Source organism: Vicugna pacos, chromosome X (assembly GCF_048564905.1).
Source record: "Vicugna pacos chromosome X, VicPac4, whole genome shotgun sequence".
NCBI lineage: Eukaryota > Metazoa > Chordata > Mammalia > Artiodactyla > Camelidae > Vicugna > Vicugna pacos.
This window is the reverse complement of record NC_133023.1, coordinates 90,442,162-90,467,296: the sequence shown is the minus strand read 5'-3', so window position 1 is coordinate 90,467,296 and position 25,135 is coordinate 90,442,162. Positions and strand designations below refer to the sequence as shown.

The following is a 25,135-nucleotide window of genomic DNA, read 5'->3' as shown; positions in this document are numbered from 1 at the left end:
GATTGGAGTTTGGGATAAAAGAAAGAAGGGAGTGTTGAATGTTGATTTGTGAGAAGCAGAGGGGATGAGAGTCTAGCAGGAAGAGGCAGTGCCGTGAGAGAGTGGTAATATGGGATGAACGGCCATTGGCACGTGTGGGTGGTGAAGTTTTGTATAAGGATCTATGGACAGAGGGCCGTCAGTCCCTCTGTGTTTACTGTGCCTCCCATGTTCCCAGCACTGCCATCAGAACCATCATTGAGTCCAGAATTTTTCTCTAACAGAGGCACCAAAGAATGCATTGTAGGATAGTATGGTAGTCTTCCTCCATTATGTTCTCCTCAGAGGTTAATTCTATTTACTAAACAGCCATAACTTTGTTTAATAGCCTGTGATGGATCTATCATCCACACATTTATGTCAGTTTCTCAATCTCACCACCCTTGACATTCTAGGTCAAATAATTCTTTTGTGGGGACTGTCCTGTGCCTTGTAAGACGTTTAGCAGCATCCCAGGCCTCGGCCCACTTATAACAACCCAGAATGTCTAGACCTGGCCAAATGTCCCCTGGGGCAAAGTCACCCCCGATTGAGAACCACTAATATAAAGCCTCATGAGCTTATGGGTTTTTTTTTTTGGTTCTCTAAAACCCCCTTTTAAAAATTAACGTTTGTACAGACTCATAGACATAGAATACAAACTTGTGTTTGCCAAGGGGGAGGGGGTGGGAAGGGACAGACTGGGAGTTCAAAATTTGCAGATACTGACAGGCATATGCAGAATAGATAAGCAAGATTACACTGTATAGCACAGGGAAATATATACAAGATCTTGTGGTAGCTCACAGTGAAAAAAATGTGACAATGAATATATGTATGTTCATGTATAACTGAAAAATTGTGCTCTACACTGGAATTTGACACAACATTGTAAAATGACTATAACTCAATAAAAAATGTTTAAAAATTAACATTTATAAATATTTATCAAAGTGATACATTCATGTGGATAAAAATTAAATAGTGCTGAAGGACTTCCTTATAACAAAAAGTGGCTATCTCCTGCCCTGCTCCTCCCCACCTGTAGTCCCATTTCCAGAGCCCTATCACTTTTAACTATTTCCGGTTTGTGTTTTTCTATGTTCCTGTCACATCCATGTACCTGTATATCCAATCATTCAAACCACATATTTATTGAGCACTGTGTTAATTTGCTTGGGCTGCCATAATAAAATACCACAGACTGGGAGGTTTAAAGAGCAGAAATTTATTCTCTCACAGTTCTGGAGCCTGGAGGTCCAAGATCAAGGTTCCAGAAAGTGTGGTTTCCTCTGAGGGCCATTTGAGAAGGATCTGTTCCAGGCCTTTCTCCTTGGCTTGCAAATGGCCAGCCTCTTGCTGCCTCTTCACGTGATTGTCCCTCTGTGCATGTGCCCTGGTGTCTCTTCCTCTTCTTATAAAAATACTGGTCAAATGCTGGAGAGGGTGTGGAGAAAAAGGGACCCTCCTCTACTGTTGGTGGGAATGTAGTTTGGTGCAACTACTATGGAGAACACTATGAAGGTTCCTTAAAAAACTAAAAATAAACTTACCATATGATCCAGCAATCCCACTCCTGGGCATATATCTGGATAAAACTCTAGTTCAAAAAGAAAAAAAAAAGAAAAGTCACATGCACCCCAATGTTCACAGCAGCACTATTTATAATAGCCAATTTAAAACAACCTAAACGTCCATTGACAGATGCCTGGGTAAAGAGGATGTGATATATATATACACGAATACTATTCCACCATAAAAAAGAATAAAATAATGCCATTTGCAGCAACATGGATGGACCTGGAAATTGTCATTCTAAGTGAATTAAGCCATAAATAGAAAGAAAAATACCATATGATATCACTCATATGTGGACCCTTTGAAAAAAGGACACAAATGAACTTATATACAAAACAGAAACAGACTCACAGGCATAGAAAACAAACTTATGGTTACCAGAGGGTAAAGGGAGTGGGAAGGGATAAATTGGGAGTTCAAAATTTGCACCTCTTGATGAATGATGGCAATGTTAGCTATCTTGATTGTAGTGGTGGTTTCATTGGTGTATACATCTATCAAAAATCATCAAAGTGTACATCTGAAATATGTGTAGTTTACTGTACAGGAATCATACAACAATAAAGGTGTTAAAAACATAAAGATACTGGTCATACTGGATTATGATCCCTTCCCAAAGGCCTCGTTTTAATTTAATTACCTACTTAAAGACCTTATCTCCAAATATAATTACATTCTGTGGTACTAGAGGTTGGGACTTCAACATGTGAATTTTTAGGGTATGCAATTCAGCCCAAAACAAGCACCCACTGTGTGCCAGTCAGTGTTCTCAGCACTGGGGATGGAGCAGATAACAGAACACGAACACCTCTTCTCTTACTGAGTATATGTTCTGGTCGGGAAGAGCAATAATAAACAAGATAAATAATTAAAATATACAGTATGTTGAAAGACAGTAACTGCTATGGAGAAAAATAAAGCAGAAAACAGAGATAGGAGGTTCCTGGGGGCGGGGGCCTGCAATTTAAAATTTGTAGGGAAAACCCTCTGAGAAGGGGATATTTGAGTAAAGACCTGAAGGAGGTGCTAGAACAGGCCATTCAAATATCTGAGGAAGGAGCATTCTAGGCATAAAGAACAGCTGGTACAAAAGGGTCTTGCAGTAGAACATGTCCAGTTCGCTCAAGAAATGGCAAGGAGGCCACTGGGGCTGACGCAGAAGGGGCAAGGGGAAGTAGCAGGAGATGCAGGGGGTGGGAGATGCTGAGGCAGATGATTGCTTAAGGTCTAGTAAGCATTGTAATGACTTTGGCTTTTGTTCTAAATGAGATGGTGAGTTAGAAAAACCTTGGCTTTCCTTCTTGTATTTCGACCTTTACTCTCAAAGTACTGCCACTCTCACAACAATTTTGACACCCAATGTGGTGGTGGGGAGTGGGGTTCCCTACAACAAGCAATTCCCTGCACCACCAGCTGGGTGGCCTACACTTTAATTCAACTCTGACACTATCTACCTGGAGATAACGTCAGATCCCACAGGTTGAGGACTCAGTCCCACAAGACTGTTCTCATCTGAATTCAGAAGCCAATGGTGAATGCAGGTTGTCACCTGTACTTCTGACTGATCGGCTATAAATCTGAAGTTCCTATGACCCCCTTCCTTGGGTTTGATTAATTTTCTAGAGCAGCTCACAGAATGCAGGGGAACAGTTATATTATATTTACCAGTTTATGTGAAAGGATACGATAAAGGCTACAGATGAAGAGCCAGATGAAGATTCAGGACAAGGTCCAGGAGGGTCCTAAGTGCAGGACCTTCTGATCCCATGGAGTTAGGGTGCATCACCTTCCTGGCACATGAATATGTTCACCAACCTGGAAGCTCTCTGAACCTCATCTTTTGGGATTTTTATGGAGGCTTCATCACGTAGGCATGATTGATTATTAACTCCATTTCCAGCCCTCTCCCTTTTCAAGAGAATGGGGGGCGAGGCTGAAAATTCCAAGCTACTAATCATGGCTTAGTCTTACTGGTGACCAGTCTTCATCCAGGAGCCCATCCGGAGTCAGTTTTTTAGAACAAAAGACGCTCCTATCACCCAGGAAATTACAAGGGTTTCAGGAGCCCTGTGTCAGGGATGCGGGTTGAAAACCAAATATCAGAACAAAAGATGTTCCTAGTGCTCTTACAACTTAGGAATTTACAATGGTTTTAGAAGCCCTGTGCCAGGAAGTGGAGGGCAGAGACCAGTACATCTTTTTTCTATTATTTCACAGATGGGAAACCATTGGACAAGCTGCGGGTGGCAAGGTCTGAGTTAACTTTTAAAAGAATCTCTCTAGCTGCTGTGTTAATAATAGACCGAAAGGGGCCAGGGTGGAAGCAGGGAGACCAGTAAAGGGAGTGTTGTAATAATCCATTTTCTCTAAATGATATGCCTTTCTTTGGTTTACCAGCCCTAGGCATCATCTAGTGACTTCCTGTTCTAATAAATGGGACTTGGCTCATTTACACTGCAGCGACCACCCCTCTCTTCCTCCTGCTACATCACTCCTTTTAGTTCCTCTATTTAGTTCCCCTCCCCACAGACAACCATTTTAATTGCATCTTTTTGTTTGTACGTCTTTTTGGTTATCTTTGTGTCTTTATATAAGACACATAAATCTCTATTTCGTGTTCCATCCTCTACAGATAGTATCTCTCGATTCTATAGTTTCTAAAATGAGAATGTTAGTGCCTCTATGCATCCTTCCACCTCCCCTAACTTTGGTCTACTTTCCAATTTTTGTACCCTATGCTTTTGCATTGTTTGTTGACATTTACTTTACACTTTGTGATCGTAATTGTTTCCTGTGATTTGTCTCAAGGTTGGATTCCAAAGGTTGAAACCAATAAAGATAGTGTTTGTATTATTACGATTATATAAATGCTTTTCAGTGTAAAGCCAAGAAATGGGCTTCGATTATATTTTCATGTTATAATTTCTATGAATTATTCTCTGTCGCTCCATGTTCTAGTTGTCTTCATTATTGGAAAATGGCCTTTTGAACAGTTTTGTATTTTCCCTGAATTTTTGATTGCCTTTTTTCCCCCTGTGGATAGATTAAACATATGCTGTCTTTATTATCTCTGCTATTTTTCAGCTTCTTTCTCATTTTGTCTACTGCTTGGAATAAATTCTGTTCATCTAGAAGCCCACTTCCTATGTTCATTCTATCCAATTCTTCACATTTGATCCATGGTCTTCTAGGACAGATTTTGTTTTTCTTGGCATTTCTTCATTGCTTCTTTTTGGATTCTTTCTTGCATTTTGTGCCTTTATTGTAGCCTCAATTTTCCTAGCTCTTACCCATACCATCTCTTTTGCCAACTTCCCTTTTCCCTGAAGTCCTCCTTCTATGTCCTCTATGGAATTTTTCTGGGCTGATTGGTTCCAAAATCAGCCTTAGTTTTTGTGTGTCCAGTCAACACATTTTCCTCCAATTTCTATTTTCCAGATATTTGTGAAATATAGTGTCATCTGATGTCCCTCTTTTCTTTGCTGTGGCCTTATACCTTTTAAATCCCTTTACTATAATTCTAATGGTGTGTCAGGAGAGAGTGGCTATAAATGCATGTGGTCATTTTGCCATATTGAACAAGTGGTATAGAGCCTCATAATAATTTTTAAAAGCCTTATTTTTAAGTCCTAAAATTAATAATGCTCCTTGTAACTAATTAAGATGTTAAAGAAGTGTATAAAGTACAACTTAAAAGTTTGTTCACCACTCTCACTCCCCAGAGGTAACCAATGTTCAGTAAATATCCTTCCAGACTTTAAAATATACAAATATATATGTATATAAAAATCATACATATAGATACACAAAATGAGTTTTTTATTTTATAAAGTTTGGATTTTATACAAGCTTAGATACTTGATTTTTAAACTTATTGAAACATATTCACATACAGAAAGATGAGTCTGCTCTTTCCTGTGTGTATATGTTACATCTCATTATTTTTAATAGCTGCATAGTACTCCACTATATGGATGTGCAATCATTAAAGGACTTTTTATTGGCTAACTTTTGCAATGACGAGCAATGCTATAGTGAACATCTTTGAACATATATCTTTGAATGTTTTTGCTAATATGTCTCAACAGAAGTAGGATTGTTGGGTCAATGATTATGTAACGTAAAACTCTTAAGACATACTACTGAACTGCCCTACTAAAAGATTTCCCCAATTCACTCTTCTATCAACAGTGTTTGAGAGCGTCCAACATTCTGAGGCCAGCTCTCCTTAAAAGGCTGGGGACTCTGCTGTGCACACTTGAGAACTGGACTCTGCCCTGTTTCATATTTATCTTTAATGACTTCACATAAGTTGTTTTTTTCTCCCTTAGAATATTTTAAGTTCCTTAGAAGCTGGGATCATGTCACTTAACTTTTTTGGTATTTCCCATAGTGCCTAGTAGAGGCTGGGCAAACTGTGGGTGCCCAGACACATACTTAATGATTGACTGATAAACCAGTTTATAGTTTTGGGCTACACAATCACTTGAGGTCAGCTCCTGGAATGAGACGGCTGGGTAGAGTTGGAGACTAGGGCTATGGTGAATCAGTTATCAGATGCTCTCACTTGGACATCAAGTTTAGACCATAATCTAGGAACCTATGCTGTGAGCATCTAGCACATCTCTGGTTCAGGGGAGGGCCTTAATAAATGGTCTCTATTGATGTTATTATGACTCTTGTCTAGTGAAAGGGTAGTCTTAGGACTAGTGTTGAGGGCTCAAGCACAGCACCTAATAATATTCTGGGTGGAGTCAGAAATCCATAGTCTAGAGATGAAACAAAATTCAGAACCAGTGGGAGCAGACAGGCATCCGGAGCAGAAGCAGAGGCTCTGTTTGAGCAGTTTAGTTGTGTTGTGATATCACCTTTCCAGGTGGTTTTCATTTGGCTTCTTGAATGTTTGGCTTTCACACGGTGGCATCTTTTTTTTTTTTTTGAGTAAAGGTAGATTTATTTAGAGAGATACATAGTGTAGGCTGTCTCAGAAGGAAAGAGAAAGGCATGAGGGTGTTGGGTGCTCAGGTTAAAGTAAAAGTAGATACACACTCCATAGACAGTGCAGGCCATCTCCGAGGAGCAGCCACACAGTGGCATCTTAAAGGTGCTTCTCAGTCTCTGATGGGAGCCAACAATCCCAGCAAAGTGATGTAAACATAGAAGGCGTGTAATGAAAGAGATGCCGCTGATCTCTCACCTGTTGAAACAGATAATGTGGTGGTCATATTGAGGATTCACTTGAGACGATGGTGCTAGAGAACAGCCATTCAACTAGAACAAGATCACAGCCCAAGCTTTTCCCAATCTGGGGTAGGATTACCCGGGGATTGGGAAACAAAGTGGCCAGTCAGATAAGAATTAACTTCAGTGACGAATTTAGAGGCTATGTAAACATGCGGCACGTGGATGACATGGGTTCAACGACATGAAGAATGGGTCTCCGTCTTGCCTTTCTATCCCCCAGTCGGCAGTGCAGATAAAGGAGAGAGGTGGGAAAGGGCAGTTATCTAAAGACGTCATTATAACATACAGCATTGATTGTGTTTCTCCTATATGCCAGACATTTGTTATTGTATGAAGTAGATGTTTTAAAGATGAGGAAATAGGCTCAGAAAGGAGAAATTACTTGCCGAAGTTTACACAAGCTACTAAGTAGCTGAGCCAGAATGTGAACCGATGTCCGTCTGGCTACAAAGCTTTCAAGTTTTCTACTCTGCGTACCATCCTGCCTCCTCTGCACAAGTGATAGCAGCGCAGGCCTCAGAGAAACAGCTGCTGCTTAAGAACACTAGTTGGTCACATGTGAAGAGGTGTCCCGTGGTTGAAAGAACTCTGCTTCTCCATTCATTCCTCAAATACATGTTTATTTGTAGCCAGAAAGTAAGGAGAGGAGAGCAGCCCAGGTAAATGATGCGGGAAGGGACATGTGTAGGGAGGAGGGCAAGGGGACCTGGAAGGGTTGAGGCGAAAGTAAACAGAGAAAAAAAAAGGGCCATCAAGAGCTTGCATGTAGGACAGGGACAAAGTTTTGGGATCAGTTCTTGGATACAGTACTGACTGGGTCTCTGAGTGTTTACAGAAGAGATATTGGGAGCAATGCAACCGGCAAGCTGCAACCCAGTGGCAGCACTCAGGATCTGAGGCTGTTCAAAGAGCACTTTACACCTACGCACCATGAACACACACTCACACACCAACCATAAATGTGGAGACAGGAAGTTTTAAACAAGCACATCAGAATGTTTGTGACCACACAATGGAAGCCGATACCTTTATTCCAGTGGTGTTTCAAGTGACTGTAACTCCCTTCAAAAGAGTCAACAGTGATTTGGATGCATAAAGTCTAGGGGTTTGTTGAAAAGAGAAGAGAAAAAAGAAAAGAAAAAAAAATCTTCGTTTATAGCTACGATTTAGTTGAGTATGTGTCTTAAGACTTTGGGGATTATATTAAGTGGTATAATGACATCATTGAAGAAATTGGCATGGAATGTTTGCCCATATACATTTTCCTTATTTGTCTGTTAGAGGTGAGCACAAATAATAACAGATTGTAATAAAACAGCCACTTAATCCTAGAGGGAATGTGACCCAAAGCAGGGAGGGGCAGAGCTCAGGAATGCGTTGCTGTGACACATCAATTCCAGGACTCCCCAGGCTTCACCTGCACCTGAGATATGGGCAAAGTATGTTTGGGTGATACGGAGGTGTATTTCTGTCTGCTCCCCAGTCAGGGGAATGGCAGCTAGGTTGACTGTATCATTTCTAAGGGCATCTGGTGTACAGAGGCTTGGGAACCCAGGGGCCTGATGGAGCTGAGGGAAGTTCCTCTCCTTTCCATATCAAGTGCATGCAATGAACCCTCCAGGATTCAAAGTGGGGAACTGGAGGTAATGATACTGATCATATGGTTTATTAAGACTGAATCGATGATTATAATCTGCATGAGTGCTAAGGAACAATAGAAGCTTTATAAAGACATACTATCCCCAAAAATTAATTATAACACATTTCTCTCATAAGAGAATTACCTAGTGATCTTTTAATCTTTTAAAATTTTTAATTGAAAGGTGCCATGAAAGTGTCAAATGTAATCATCATTAGATAGCATTTTGCTTCATCTCACGTGGGACCCAAATACTGTAAAAGGAGAAATAGTTCTTGACCATGTATATGGTCCTTCCATTGACACACACACACACAAAACTGCTTTGGGAGGAGCTTTGGCAGTCTGTTTTGTATTAATTGCAAATACCTTCACCCTAAGGAAACTTTATTCAAGCTCAGGAAAATAGCTGACAACCTAGGCACTTTCCCCAACAGTGTGACAGGTAAAAAGCCACCTTCAGCCCTTTCTGATATTTTCCCTTTTATTTGGAAGCCAAGAGCCATACTAGTGGAAACAGACCTAATGTCTTTTAAAATCTGCTGTATAATATTGATGCTATGGTTCTCAACTGTTTTCCCCACTCCAATCTTGAACTTCTAAAGGATGCAACTCACTCAGATCAGTAGCAGTGGCTCATTGTGGCAATAACTGCGGAGAGAGGTGGCAAAAGGAAAGAATCAATGTGGCTGGTGGGTGGAGATTCTGCCTTGAATCCCCGCTCTCCCTCCCCGCTCCATTATCACAAGCTCTTCAAAGCTAATAATTCACAAGATTTTTGGCAATCTTTACTTCATTACCTACCTGGAAGAATTTATGTCCTGTCAGAAGAGTTTCTCTAACCTCGCCACTGTCAATTTTTTCTTTACGATACTGCAGAATGATTCCATGTTCCTGGGGACAGTTATCCCTTTCGAGTTCCTTTTTACGTTTGTTTGTTTTGTTCCGAAAGCCTTAGAGATGTAGGCCAGGGTGATAGACAGAGGTGGGGTCTCTAACTAGTGAATGGGACTTGGGAGGCAGAGGATTTGTTTTCATGCTGGTGAAGAGTAAAATCCTGAGTCGCCGTTGATTTCATGCAAGGAGGGCTGAAGAGGCCCAGGGCGGACCTAGTTTGGGCTGAGCACCCGGATCTGTAAGCCAGTACTGCTTCAGCGTCTCACCATGCGTGTGGCGGGAGGCTGGTCCCCCATCCGTCCTGATTCCATCGGCCCTACCCTTCACCACAGTCTCTGCGGAACTGTATTAATAGAAGACGACACTTCACGTATTGGCACTCAGACCCCACAGGGAGGCTGGCAGTGGCTTGGCAGGTGGGCATGAAGCCGGAAGATGGGTGGGGGTGTGGGGCGGAGGCATAGTAGAGTGGCGTTCAGGAAAGCCAGTGGTCGTTCGGAGCAGGGGTGACAGGGGCGGAGGCTCCGAGGCTGATCAGCCAATGGAGGGCGAGCAACTACTGGAACGACCTGGTGACGTGAGGAGCGTTCCATTCGGCCAGCGGTGGGCGGCTGCCACAGCTGGTTTAGGGCCCCGACCATTGGGGCCCCTTGTCAGGAGGAGGCAGCCTCCGGGCTGGGGAGAAGTCTCTGCCACCTCGGGCGGCCGACGCGGTCCCCTGGGACAGTGCACTTTCTGGCCTCAGTTCCTTGCCGAGTTCGGTCTCCAGGGTTCAGGTAACAAGGGGTGGGGTGGGGGTGGGGGTCTCCGGGGTTCGGCCGCGTGGTGGGCTACCGCCCCCTCCGCTGCACCGGGACGCGGGGACCCTGGCCCTGCCCTTCTCTGCTCGGCGGCCGCCCAGCCCCTGGCCTGGGGTGACTACACGTGGCGGGGCGTGTGTGAGTGTGTACGAGCGTGCGGAGGTGGCGCGCGTCCCAACCTGCCCGGGGCGGTGGTCGGCGGCGTGGTCGGCGGCGTGGCCGCGGCAGGGCGGGCCTCCCGAGGCCGCGCCCGTCGCCCGCCCGCCAGGGACTCGGGCCTCCGGCCCGGGGCCGCTGGGCCGGTTGTTGGTTCTCGACGGATTTTGATCTTTGTTCTCCCAGGCCCGACTCCCCTTCCTGGTCTCTCTTCTCCCGCTGGGCCGGTTTATCAGGAGGAGATTGTTTTCCAGGTTAGTTTTACACAAAGGAAGTGTTCTCTGCGCCTCCAGTGCCTCCTCCCCTTTCCCAAGCCTTCCACCTCCTCATTTCCCTGCTCAGCTCCTAGTCTCTCTTTGGACCCTTTCCCTCTCCAGCCCAGGAATGATTTCGAGTTGGTTGTTTCTCATCAGTCAGTCAGGCTGCAGGCTTCCGCCTCATTCTTGGCCAGCGCGGGGCATGTGGTATCAGTAAGTAGAGGCCACAGCACCACACCTGAGTGGAGGAGATGGGTGGCCGTGACGGAGAAAGGCTGGGCCTGGGGATTCAGGATGCTTAGTGGAGATGATACTTCTCTGAAATGTCCCAGAAAGCATCTTTATGACTTTTCTTAATTGCTGCCACCCCCTCAAGCCCCTCCTCCCCCCAGCCATTCCAGAACCCCTCCTGCTTAAGTCAGCCTTTCACCTATAGGTCTGCGATGTGGTTTCCTTAAGATTCCCACAAATGTTAGGCTAGACCAGCAAGATTGGTTCATTTCCCGGACTCAGGAAATTAGGAGGGTTTGATTAGGCGAAATCTGTTTTGAGTAAATACAACCTGGGTTTGTGTACAACGTGTCCAGTACCTCCTAATTCTGCCAGAAGATGACTTGTCCCCTGGTGTGATTCATATTCGAGTCACTAATTGAAGAAAGAAGGTGAAGAAGTGGAAGAGGGGAGGGAATGGCTCCTTAAGGAAGAAATGCTACTGTTATTTTCAGAGTCCTCTTCATGATGATTATAGAGCAACACGGTATAGTGCAAAGTGCCCTGGACTGAAAGTCAGCAGACCTGTTTCTTGATTTAGTGTTGTGGCTTTGTGACCCTGGATAAGTTATTTACTCTCTCTGGTCTTCACTTAACTCATTTCCAAAACAAAGTAGTTAGGGCTATCACCTATAAAATCCCTTCTAGTTCCAAAGTTCTATGATAATCAAATCATCAGTATTGGAAGTATAGGGGTATAATTAAGAAGGTCTACTAGCCCCCTTCTCTTTTTCAGAACCGTTAACCTTTTCTTCTTTAAAGGGACAAAAACAGATTGGAAATAAACTTTCCCGTTTCTTTACCCCCACCCCTTCAGGCAGTGCTCATCTTTCTGCCTCTGGGAAAGGAAGATTGAACTACGTTTTTGTGTCCCTGCCTCATTTTATTTTTCTTTTTGTGCTTTTTCTTAGGGTCAGAGATTGGACTTTTGATGATGTTTGACCCAGCCGCAGCAATAGCAAGCAACGTGATTTCAAAGCTGGGCTCTGCTTCTGTTTCTTATCTCTTGTAATCAAAATCCATTTTGGACCAGGAATTCCAATCATGTCTGTGATGGTGGTGAGAAAGAAGGTGACACGGAAATGGGAGAAACTCCCGGGCAGGAACACCTTCTGCTGTGATGGCCGCGTCATGATGGCCCGGCAAAAGGGCATCTTCTATTTGACCCTCTTCCTCATCCTGGGGACGTGCACACTCTTCTTCGCCTTCGAGTGAGTTTCCACTGATTAGAGTTGCATGATTATGGTTTCCTTGGGACCAGGGGAAGAACCTTCTTTCTGGGGAGTTGCTGGACAGTCCTTGGATGGCTGTCACTGTCCTCTTGAGCAATGTCTATAGATCATACTGACTGAATTCATTGTTTTGTGCTTATAGCAGAGTATGTGCTTCCGAAAAAGACCAAATCCTTTGATACCAATTTTATAGCACTGATTTGGGGCCACCCCGGAACACGTGGGAAATAAAGGAGTTTGTCTTTATTACTCACCTCCCCTTTTCAGTAGTTTCCTTAGGCACTTAGTGACAGGCTTCTTCTTCCCCACCCTTCTTGAGCCTGGGGACACTCCTCATGGTCGTTGACTCCACCCCATGATGTTCACCTATTCTGTTACTCTGGGTCCTATTTCCTGAGGGCTCAGCTCTTAGCTAGCTGTTAAATTGAAAATCCAACTGAATTGGGAACCTGCAGATTGGTTCCAGCCTCAGCTGTGCCAGTCTAGCTGCGTGTGTGGCACATATGTGCTTATTAAATGTGAGTTGCTCTTTCTTTTACTCAAAATCGCTCAACATAAACAACTCTCTATTCTGTGTGTGCCGAATACCAGCCTTGGAGTTATTTTTTCGGTGATGTAATAGCTTGTACTACAGCCACTGTCTGAAGTCTGTGTAGGTCACCATTCTAGGGAGGTGGCCAGTTGGATTCTAGGGTGCTGTGGCATGACTCCTGGGTATGCTGAGAATGCTGTACACTCTAGGGATGAGAGCAATGTTAATTGGTTCGGGATTATTACCAGGAAGGCTTTGGGGAGCCAAGAGGTGTGTGTAGACCGTGAGCCCCACCTGATATGAGCTTGCTGCAATTCATGTACTCAGGTGACCTGGAAATGGAGCGCCCATTGTGGGGCGTGGCCAGGGGACAGAGGAGAGGGTTCTTTGACCAGAATTTCATGGGTAATTAAAATGAGCTCTGGTCTCTTGGGGCTCATTTGTGTTCTTCTGTAAGGGCTTCAGGCTTACCCAGTGTTAAGAGTGATTTTTTTGGGCTACCGTGCCAGACTTTTTGATGGTTGCAGCTGGCTTGAGTAACAGCAGAGGGAGAGGAGGACCCACTTTACAACACGGCTAAGAAAGTAAGATCGGAGGACCTGTTTGTCGAAGGCACTTCTGTTGCTGCTGCCGCTGATGCTGCCGACTTTGTGAAGTTTTTGGCAAAGTCAGGCAGGTTGATGATGGCTTCTTAGCTGCTCTCTAGTCTGAGTTCATGGCTAAGTGTGTGTGTGTGTGTCCTTGTGTTTGGTACAAGTGAGCGTGTGCAGGCAGGCAGGCATATGTATAACATTTAAAAAATATTTCCCCTCTCTCACCCTTCTCTCCAAGTTTTCTTTGCTTCATTCCTGCCTTGCTTGTTTTTGGAAATGCAGAGCTGAGCTCTGCTCTCTTTCATTCTCTCTTTCACTCCTTCTCTTGCTGAATGGCTGGCTCTTTTTACTACTCCACCCCCATCCACTCCCCACCCACCAACACCCCCTCCCCGTCAAGGTTAAACTTTTCTTGTTGGAACCATTCAAAACAGAGATGAGATTTGTTTCTAGCCCTGAGTGAGCTGGTAATTCTGGGCCCAGGAAGCCTCTGGTTTGACTGGCCAAGGGAACTTGAAATTTGGAGCTACTGGCATTCGGCCCTTTTTGTATCTGGGAGCCACACAGAGTCTGATTTGGATCTGTTCCACTTAGGCCCTGAAGGCCTCTGAAGAAAACTGCCTGTGGCATGAAGCTTATAATCAGTCAAGTTACTTTTTGACTGAGGCAGGTTGGGTTTTCTACCAAAATGACTTTTTTCCCCCAAGTTATTTCTTGTGCTTTGCCCTCAGATATGAAGGGTGAGGTTGTTTGTAAACTTCCCTGAGTTTCAGCGGTCTGTGTGGTAGAGTAAATATTTTTGAGGGAAGGGCTGGCGGAGGCAGTAGGAAGGGGGGAGGGGAGAAGGAAGTAACCGTGTTAGCTGAGGAGTGGAATGGGGAAGTCTGCATCTGACCAAAGGGGAGAGGACCCTGGCGATGAATCCTTTTTACTGAGAATGGTGGAATCTGTGTTTGTGAATAAGTAATGTGCATATGCGCGACTGTCTGTCTGTCTGTCATATGCAGACACACAGGCTCTCTAGGTGGCGGCTGATTTGCCTCACCAACGTCAGGCTGTACAAAGGACACCAGCATGCCTCTGAGGAAGGAAGTCTTTCTGGTCGACCTTTTTCTTTGGGGTCTATAATTTACTACCAACCGCACGGTGGGGGATAGCATTGGGAGCAGAATATGGGCTTCTTCGTTGGTGTTAGAACTTAGGGAGACCTCAGGAAGTCAGCTGATCTAGCCCCCTGCCTTCAGGCAGTTGAGGGCGTCTGAACCCTCAGTGACACAGGGCTGTTTTCATTCTTAAAACTGCCCGGGAGCATAGCCTGCACATCCTCTGGCTGCGGCATTTTGGTCTTGAGGAAAAAAGTCCAGATCTTGAGGCACATCTGGACTCGCATTTTAGTAACAGGGTCCTGCTTGCAGCAGGTGCGTAGGAACAAGTGCGAGGTGATTTATAGCTGCCTGTGGCACAGCCCTGGGCCGGCCAGATGGCTTGAGAAATCTGGTCAGGCGTGTGGGCGCCCCTTGATGAAAAACATGCAGTGTTAGTAGTGCCAGTGGACGTCTTTTTATTTTGGGGTTTTGCCTTTACACATTTAGACTTCTCAAAGGAGGGACCTGTAATTTTTAGTGGACAGACAGTAGGCTGAATACGTGAAATGAAAAAAGGTTGTCTATCCAGGAGCTAGTTAGCTCTGCATTGTTAGAAGTGTTTCCAAAGAAGCTGAGTAGCCATCTCTCAGGGCTGCTGTCACCGAGTGGATTCCTGCCCAGGATGGGAAATTGGGCTAGATTATCACTAAGCCTCTTGCAACTCTGAGAGTCTGAAATTCTATATAATTCTTTTTTTAATAACATTTTTTATTGAGTTATAGTCATTTTACAATGTTGTGTCAAATTCCAGTGTAGAGCACAATTTTTCAATTATACATGAACATACATATATTCATTGTCACATTTTTTTCGCTGTGAGCTACCACAAGATCTTGTATATATTTCCCTGTGCTATACAGTATAATCTTGTTTATCTAATATAAGTTTTGTGTCTGTCTGGAAGATTGAAATACACACACAGAAAAGGAGAGGATAGAAGATTACCAGTAGGTAGCCGTATTTAAATGGAACTGTATCTACAGTAAATGTATTTGAATTTAGAAGCAGAGTGTAAATTTTACAATGCTTAAAAAAAAAAGAATTTCCTAATTTGTTCTTAGGGTGTAGGATTTAGGAAGTGTGAGTGTGTATGCCAGTTTCAGCTTTGAGCACATGAACTAGTCTCAGTCCTTTCTGCCCAAACTCTGTCCAGCTTGTGTGATAAGCAGCTCGGCTGGGAATGTCAGGACACTATAGCAGAGCAACGCTGACAACCTGTGAGCTGTCCAGCTACTGAAAGGCTATTGTGGTATTCAGTCAAATTCAACTTCCTGATAAAGCTTGGGGAGAGGACCAAGTGCACTGTCCCCTGAAAGTGGCTTCCTAGCTGTGTCTTTTAACTTTGTGACCAGATCACTGGTGGGGTCAAGATCCTGAGACTTCTCTTGTGGCAAGAATGACAGTGTGACTCTCGACCCCTGAAGTAGAGGTAGTTTGCTGCTCTGGTCTGTGTTTTTGCCTCACTGTGCTGTATATAGAGGAAATCATATCAAGGCACTATCAAACCCTGTTGGACTGACCCTCATGGGTGCTTCTGATGTACAGAGGAGTCATTGAATTGGATGAACTGAAAAAAGCTTTGTAGCACTGCTTAGTAATTGTTCCACTTCTAGCCTTTTCAAATTCTACCTCTTTTTCAAGTCCTTTCTTGAGTCTTCCTTCGTGAAACTTTTCTAGTAATTTCTGTATTCGTGGGACTAATTGTACATACCAGTCATCTAACTCATAATTGTATGACCTTTCTTATATTTCTGCATTCTGTGTTTATTACACTTTGAGCTCTTTCAATGTCAGGGACTATCTTCTATGTCTGTGTGGCCCCCAGAGTGCCCTCTGCCAGGCTTTACATAAAGTAGGTGATCAGTAAATATTGCTGAATTGATACATTCTGGATGCACTTAAAATGTAACAGTCTTAACTGACAGAATCATAGAGTGGTAGAGCCAAAAGGAGCCTTCGAGACTAGCCACTTCATTTCGCAGGTGAGGAAACCAAGTCTATTGAAGTAGGGTTATTTCATCAAGATCTGTTGGCCAGCCAGTGCCTCTATACAACACGACCCTTCATCTTATTGCTACCTTTTGAATCCAGAATCCTGAAGACATTCAGATTACTAAAGCTGTGCACAGTGCCAGATGTTGGACCAGCATGTTTTGGGTTCTTGCTAGTTTGTGTTTGTGTTACCTGGTGGACTCTAGGTTATTTTGGCTTCCCTAGCTCATGTTCCCAGAAAACGAAGGCATCTTTGTGGAACACTAACAGCATTCTAGCATGGCATTCTGGTAGCCTTAACAGGAACAAAGAAGCCCATCTCTAAGTGTGGGCTTAGAAAGCAAGCTTGTGAGTTACGAGGGCTCATCACCTCTGTAGCCACTCCTCGTCCCTGCTGCCGGGATGGGGAGGGCTTGGGGGGAAAGTAAGTGATGTGTACTCTCTGCCCTGTTACTCTGTGGGTGATCATGATGTAAGGGGCACCATGTCCCCATGGAGAGGCGGAAGAAAGGAGGCAATCTGACAACACAAAGTTACCAGGTTTGAGGAGACACAGGGCTACGCGGACCAAAGCCAGACTGTGACATGGCAGAATATCCATGTCTATAGTGACAAGGTCCAGGTTTCTGAATTCCTTAGGTGAGATTAGGAAGAAAGAAAGTGACTTTATCATGATCTCTAACCAAGAGAGCATTCTCTGGAGAATTGCTCTATGGAGGTTCAGTCTGGTGCTTTTCTAGCCCAAGATTCTGTCTGTGACTTGGCCAATCAAATGACAGTTTTAGAAAGGCATAGTTGCCTCTTTGATACCAATCTGTTATAGTACTTAGCTCAATTCAACTTTCTGATAAAGCACATCCCCTGAAGAGGGATTGGGTTATGTCTCCTGAAATAGTGTGCTTTCCCTTGACAATTCTTTATGGTTCTGTCATTCAGAATTCATCGGTATATGTTCAGCCTCTACTACCTATTGTGGTAACAAATTTCACACCATCAGTGTCCATCTTCTGAGAATAAGTCTTAATTGAGCATAGTGATCTTCTATTTTGGGAAAAGTGAGCACAAAGAACAGGGATGTCCCCTAGTATGCTGACATCAGTTGAGATGTTTGTTGAAGGAGGGGAGTCCTAACTCTTCCTCCTCCGAGATGCCAGAGCCGGTATTGTGTTTAAGAACAAAGGAGGCACCTTATGCCTCTTGCAGTAAAAAGAGGCTAGTGAACTCAGGGTAACGAGGGGGATGTGTCTGGGATGGGGCAATGAGAAGACAAGAACCTTATGATGGTGATTAGATAAGGCCAGTTAATGGAGGGTCTCAGAATACTGGCCTGAGGAGTTTCGGGTTTAATATCCAGCAGGGAGGAACCGTTCTAAGTTCTTGTGCAAGAGGATAATATAATTGAACTTTATTATTTGTTATTTGTTACATTTGAAATATGTTATAATTGAAATGTGAAATTTGTTATTATAACTGAAACTTGCCAACTCTTTAGCAGGTTTGCCTGGAGAGATTTCGGCCTTCCTCAGTGAGAGGATGGCTGATTGCCTCCAAATTCAAAGTGTTCCTGTGTGGTTGATTTTCCCCATTGCTACTGGAGCAAAACAGGGTTATGCATTTTCCTCTGACCTTCACATAGCAGTAAATCTGGAAACTGATTTTAAATTCTGTTTTTGTGTCCAAGGAAGTTTTTTCCCTCTTAGCAGACTCTGAGTATCATCAGAAGAATCTTGAACCAGTCTTATGGGTGGTTCTACACGATGACTAAGCTCTAGAGGTAGGTAGTATGTGAGAGAACAGACAGCCATCTATGTCAGGGAGGACTTATAGCAAAGGCTTATTTCTATTATGTGGGATCAAGGGCCATTGCAGGGCTCTAATCCTTGGGCCCTTCCTGCTGTTCCAAGCACAGCTCTTCCTTAAAGCCACCCAGAATGGCTGCTGTGGGAGCAGTTTCAAGCAGCCACCAGCTTCCCAAGAGAGCTCTTCTCTGACCACTACAGTCCCTAGTGTCCAAATCACCATCCAAACACTTGATTATTAGTCTTACCTTATTTAGCTGTTTCATATGTTAGTTATGTTTTCCCCAACAAAATTAACTCCTATTTCTCTTGTTCTTCATTTGTTAGACCCATAAATACTTGTTGGCTGATTGATTGCACTGATAAAAGAACAACAACAAAAAACATGACAAGAAAGCTATTAGGGAGACTTAGAAGCAGAGTATAGAACACCAGTCCACACTGCTGGTCTATGAGGCAGCCCTGCCGTGAAAGCTGTCTGGTTTCTTACTAGCTCCAGTCATGAATCTCTTGAATTTTTTCACGTGAATTGAAGTCTGTGTCATTATCATTGTCTCTCCAACCAACTAGCGTGCTAGGGATGGGGGATGGGACATGACACACAGCCCAGCCTGGCACTGCTGGTTACTGCTGGTCAGTACCACCATGTGGCCCATGAGACGTGTGAGAGTCCTGTCGTCTAGTCCAATCAATAGGTCGGTAAAGAATGGCTTAAAACGATCATGTCTCTTCAGGTGGCAGAAATGAAGACTTAGTGGGGACATGGTTGCATTTATAAAGCTCACAAGGGAGAAAAGCAAGGGGGAAGGCCTCTTGGTACTCGGAAGACAAAGGAGAGTTCTGTTTCAGGAGGAGTATCATCATTCCAAGAAGTGATAGAGACGGAAAGTACTGCGGGATTTCAAAAACAGCTTATATTTGTGGACGACAAATCCAGTCTTTCACTGGGACAAGTTAGTGATGTTTGAGGTTACTCCTGACTTGAAGGTTGATTTTGGTGGGAATTACCACCAAATCTTCACATAGCTTATTCCTCTCCAAGACAGATCTCTAGCTTACTGCAATTAGGGAACTAACCTGGCGTGGGGGTATTTTTGATCATAACTATTAAAGACAGACGCATGGGCTGTAGTTCACAGTGGTCTTAGCCGCTGGCTAAGTTTCCTTTTACTCGGGGTAGAAAGGCCTGCTGGTCCCACATCTGCCTTCCCAGCCACACCCACTCACTAGTGACAACTGGCTGCCAGTAGCCTCGTCTCTGGAGAACAATACAATGGGCCTGTTGTGTACTTGTTGACATACAGAGTGGATTGTTTTAGCAGGTGCAGAAGACAGTCTGTGTAGAGATTACAGAGACCTTTATCCTTGATGGCGTAGCATAATTGAAATCTAAGTTGTCTTTTGTCCTGTCAACAAGCAGGTGTCAGAATGGGACTTAATGGGACTTAGTTAAGTTTGTCCTTCTGTGCATGGGGACAGCATTAATGTGTGTGTGTGTGTGTGTGTGTGTGTGTGTGTGTGTGTGTGTGTGTTTTACTCTCTCTGTATCTTTTCCCGCTAATAAAACAATTTAAACTCCCTTTGGTGGCCCATCAGATGGCTCTGGTTTTCCTAAGGCTTTTCATTGAGACTACAGCCAGGGCAGTTTGAGTCCTGAAGAAGTCACTTCTTTATTTTCAAGAGTGATTTTAGAGATGGGCAGTGATGAGGAAGATGGCTGTTTTCTGTTAGTGTGGTAATTTCACTTGGCTTCTTTGTGAAATGGAGCCTCATGTTTCTCCTGTGTCCTTTGGGTCCCTAATAAGTGGAGGTGACTTTTGTTTCTGAATTCACTTCTTGATTATCTGTACCAGTGAAAGGGAACAGTGGAAAAGGAGGTAATCTACAAGCTGGTGATATACAAGGACCTTAATTACCCTGAACTCAGTTAGCCAGCACCTACCCTTGTCTTTTAGGAGAAGGAAGTAAATCAGACAAAAGCAAACTAAGACCAAGGATTTTGTTAAAAAAAAAAAAGCAGGAAAGCAAACAAAAAGCCACAAAAGTCATTTTGCAAGTTCACTCTACGTTCACTTTCATGACAAACCGCTCAGCCTAGTCGTACAGTTAGTTTGCACCCCCCATGCAGTCGTGCGTGTGGTGAGGTGGCAGGGGGAGGCTCTCACAGGGATTGTTCCGAACCTGCAGTGAAGGTAACCCAGGGTTAAACATTTGCTCTGAGTGGACAGCAGCTTGCTTAATCCCCGAGCCAACGAGGTAAGCCTTTTACCTTAGCTCACTTTCTTCGTGTTTCCTCTGGTCCTTGCTCACACACTTACAGTCTGCCTCCAGGAGAGGATCTCTGTGTGTAAGGAGGAAATGTGCCTCAGGAGGAGGAGAGTAAAAATAGGCCAGTGATAACTCTCATCACATATTCCCATTTTTTTGGTTTGAAATTCAGCACAACTCGACAAGTATTTGTTGATAACGTCTTAGTTCCCATACTTGTATTGGGCTCTGGGAGATACAGAACCATGATGATAATGTTAATAGCTGACATTTACTTAGCATTTACTATGTGTCAAGGGCAGTTCTAAGCACTTTATTTATATTCATGCATTTGAAGCACAAACAACCCTATGAAATACTATTACCATCCTTATTTCTCAGTTAAGGAGCCTGAAGTTAACTAAGTTACCCAGCTGGCAGCTGGTAGAGCCAGAATTCAAACCCAGGCATTCCCACTCCCAAAAGACAGGGTTCTTGCTCTTATAAAGTTCATTTGGGGGACATAAGGTTGACACAGTGAAAAACAGCTAGGAAACAATACAAGACTGTGACAGGGTAGAGAAGGGAGAGGTTCGTGCGGTTTAGGATAGGCCTTTTGGAGGAGGCAAGACCTCATAAATCCCAGATTCTTCAGCTATCAGATAGGGATAATAGACTCAACCTCATAGATGTAGGATGAGAAATGGATGAGATCTTGCATCTAGAGAGCTTAGTGTAGTGCCTGGCATGTGGTATGTGCTCAGTGGGTTGTGATTGTGATGCTGACAGTGAGGACGTTGATGGCTCTGGACCTGAAGGATGAGTAGAGCTGGGATATCCAGAGAGAAAGAGGAACCGCCTTCCAGGTGAATGAATTATGAGGAAAGAGGGGAACAAACATGATGTTGGGAAGGGGTGCTAAGGAGATCCAATTTTTTTATTCCCTTGCCGGTGATCACTAGTCACCTACTGGCTGAGCTAACTGAAGAAGGAGGAGGAACAAGTGGATGTTGCAGAGTCAGTCAGCAGCCCTGAAGCTTTTCACTGGCCTTGAAGGACCCTGGGCATACCCTCTGTCTGACACTGGGACTCTGCTTCATGACGAGTCCTCAACTTTTCTTCCTTCTCCTCGAGCTCAGGCCTGTGCCAGATGAGTGGATACCAGAAGCTCTAGACATTCCCAGAGTGAGAGCAACCTGTAGTGTGTACAGTCCAGGCTCAGCTGCATCCCTGACCTTAACAGGTGTGAGCCTTTGCCCAGGCACAGGGAGATGGGGCTCCCAGCAGGCTGACAGGAGGGACTGGGTTCTGGGCTTGGGAGTAGCCAAGGTCCCTTGATATTATCTTCTGTATGTTATAGGTGGCATCAATCAATTAAGTAGTTGTTTAGATGCTAGTATGTATAGTACCATGTGTGAGGAGTTTTCAGTAATTTGAAAGAAGTAAAAAATATGGTCTCTGCCCTTGAGATACTGCTGATTTTGTTGTGGAGACCAGATTCACATACTGGTAACAATTTGAGGTCAATATAGGGTCAGAATAACTAAGTGTTTAATTAACCTGCTTTCTTCAGATGCCGCTACCTGGCTGTCCAGCTGTCTCCTGCCATCCCTGTGTTCGCTGCCATGCTCTTCCTTTTCTCCATGGCTACACTGTTGAGGACCAGCTTCAGTGACCCTGGAGTGATCCCTCGGGCCCTGCCGGATGAAGCAGCTTTCATAGAAATGGAGATAGGTGAGTTTTCTAACCAGCTGGCAATATGCTGTGCAGTGGGTGGCTTTGATTGGTAAGGGAATGGAATCCTAATAGTAGTTGCAGATTAACAGTCACTTCTAGCCTTTTCCCTCTAAGATCCTGAATTTGAGGTCGTGAGCACCCTGTGAATAATGTGAGCTTCATGCTTCCCTGTGTTGGGTTGCATTTCAGGAGGGATTTGTTACCAAGGTCCTTCGGCACTATTCCCAAGAGGATTTAAAAAAAAATTTTGGGGGGTCATCAACTCATTTGATTTTTTTTATGAAAGCTATAAACCTAGTCTTCATAAAAATATTCTTATATGCATCACGTACGTACAATTTTGTATGTAATTTCAGGGATTCATGGATCTTTTGAAGCACATTCATGGGTTTCTAACCAAGAATTCCTGCTTTAGGGGGATACACAAGATGAGAAGGGACCATTGTGGTGCCAGGAACCATTGGGAATTCTAGGAATGGTAAAGGGAGTAGTTACAGACTCATTACAGTGCAGTCTGCAGCTCAGGGTAGGGCCCTTTGGGACAGAGGTAAAATGCTACAATACCCAGGAGCCAGGGTGCCTTCATGAATTGAAGCAGAACATCCCAGGGCTCAAGGAGGGGATATCCCGGGAGCTCATGCTGGAAAAGAAGACTGATGCCAGTACTGAGAGGGACTGGGAGGGACTGAGAGCCCACCAGATCCAGCAACAGTGCCTACCTAAATTGTTCTCGAGTCTGGTACCCAAGTAGCTAGAGTCAGCATCCACATAGAGTAAAAGACAGGGACCCAGGACTTGTAAGACTAACAGCTGTGCCAGTGGAGCACCAGTCTGTGGTTAGCTTTTAGTTCTTTTACATGCTTTGTTGTTGTTTTTGTTTGCTTAGATTTTAATATTATTTTATTTACTTAAAAAGACAAATGTATTGAGGTTCTAGTAGGTATTATATTACATTTATATATTATTTTTGAGAGAATTTACATTTGTATAATTATTATGTGCCTAACCAAGAAGATTGTACATCTTTCTATAATTTCAGACTGAATTTCATACCCTTCAATAAAATTTTTATAGTTTTCTTTAATTTCTATGCTTCTCCTATTGAGTTTATTCCTAATGTTTATATGAATGCTATTGTCAAGGAAATATTTTCTTGCAGTTCTACTTGATTTCTTTTTTTCCTTCAGCTTTATTGAGATATAATTGACAATGACATTGTGTAAGTTTAAGGTGTACAACATGTTAATTTGATACTCTTTTAGGGTGCTTTGAAAGCCTACAAGATTTCATATTTCTTATGTTTATTTAGCTGTGTTTCTCTTCAGCTTAGTGGAATTTTTTTTAATTTGGTCTGTTTTACCTGCACTAAAGGGACATAGGTTTGTCTACATCTGAGCTCAAACTGCTTAGGGATTGAGGTAAGGGAGGAATTGTGGGAAGGAAACAGGTGAAGTGTGTTGGCACAGCTGAAGTTTGGGGGAGACCTGGGCTAGTTAGGAACAAGATAGGAAGGGATAGTTATGAATGTTGTCTTTTCTCCATCTGGATTATGCCTTTAGCATCCCCTTTCCATTCACATATAGAGGAACTGAAGGTCAAGGCAGTGCCTTGACTTTATCTTGTGTCTCACAGCAGTCTGTTAGCAAGGTTAGCTCTCTTTTGCCAGATCACTGGGCCTGGGCCCTGGCTCGAGCTGTCATGTTGTGACCTCTGCTTTTAGCATGTTTCTCTCAATAGAAGAGTGCATTCTTGAGTTCATATGTATGTTTTTGTTAGCAAGTTTCTGTCAGCTTAGATTCAGCCCTGTACTGGGTATGCTGTGGGCTGGGGCTGGTTGGGGGAGAGAAGACGTATGATTTCCTTGCATCATAGCATGCCTCATGGGGAGAGTGAGCCGTGAACTCTATCTCCCAGGTGCCCTCATGGAAAGCACGTGCAGAGGAATGTTAAAGTACATGCTGGTACTTCTATCATCCTCTAATGACTAGCTATCCTCATCCTTTTAAGACTTGTGACACACTATTATTGTTTGATTTCACAGCATCCACTCCACTCCACAAAAAAAGGAAAAAAGTTCCATATGGCAGATATTTTTAAAATCAAAGTGAATTGAAAAAATATTCTGTTTTTAGAATTATTCTGCACAGCAAGGGTGCATTGAGACAGGCACTCTCATATGCTGCAAAAGGGCGGGTGTGCAAATTGATACAATCTGTCTGGGAAGCAGTTTAGCAATAAGTAATATGGGCTTTAAGGGTTCATACCCTTTGACCCAGTAATTCCACATCTCTCAGGGTTAGTAAAGGAAATAATCAGAGATTTTCACAAATAACTGTGGAAGGATTTTTAATGCATCATTTTTCCTTTTTCCTAGCTATTAATGCCGGCAACTTCATATATTACTGCTCAGACTTTAACATGTTTTTCTTCTTTTCTTGATGTTTTAGAAATTAATTTTAACATGTGAACATATTCTTTGGGAAAGGAAGAGGGAATTAGGATTGTGGTGGAGATCAAAGGGGATTAACCTTCATCTGTAATGTTTTAAGTTTTTGCATGCAGCATCATTTAAATAGCAAAATACCAGAGGCAACTTAAATGCCCGGTAATATGGAATGGTTAAATAAATTGCAGCACATGCAGATGATGGAATATTATATTGCCAATAATGGTGTTTTCAGAAAATAACAACCATGGGAAAATGCTCACTGTATAATGTTAAGTGAAAAATACAGGATATAAAATTATATTTATAATATAATCTCAAATTTTAAAAAAATCATGACTGTTTATCTATTAAGAGAAGACAGAAGAAAATACACCAAAATGCATAAATATCCCTGAATTGAGAGACTGTCAGTGATTTTTGTCTTTTATTTAAATTTTCTGTTTTTTTCCAAATGTTTTACAATAAACATATATTATTCCTATTTTTAAGTAACTGTTTTCCTCATTCTAAGTATCTCCAGTCTTTTTTTCATGCCTGTATTTTACTTTTG

At 43.4% G+C, this 25,135-nt stretch overlaps 1 protein-coding gene across 1 annotated transcript in view; it reads left to right on the top strand.

The window, feature by feature from the left end:
• The first annotated feature begins 11,851 nt into the window (after positions 1 to 11,851).
• The window catches only part of ZDHHC9 (zDHHC palmitoyltransferase 9), a 33,886-nt gene continuing 20,602 nt past the window's right edge, over positions 11,852 to 25,135 (top strand). Inside the window, exons 1-2 of the mRNA XM_015238912.3 lie at positions 11,852 to 12,070; positions 21,973 to 22,133. Coding sequence (XP_015094398.1) covers positions 11,904 to 12,070; positions 21,973 to 22,133 — 328 coding nt within the window. The 5' untranslated portion in view covers positions 11,852 to 11,903. The remainder of the gene's footprint in view (positions 12,071 to 21,972; positions 22,134 to 25,135) is intronic.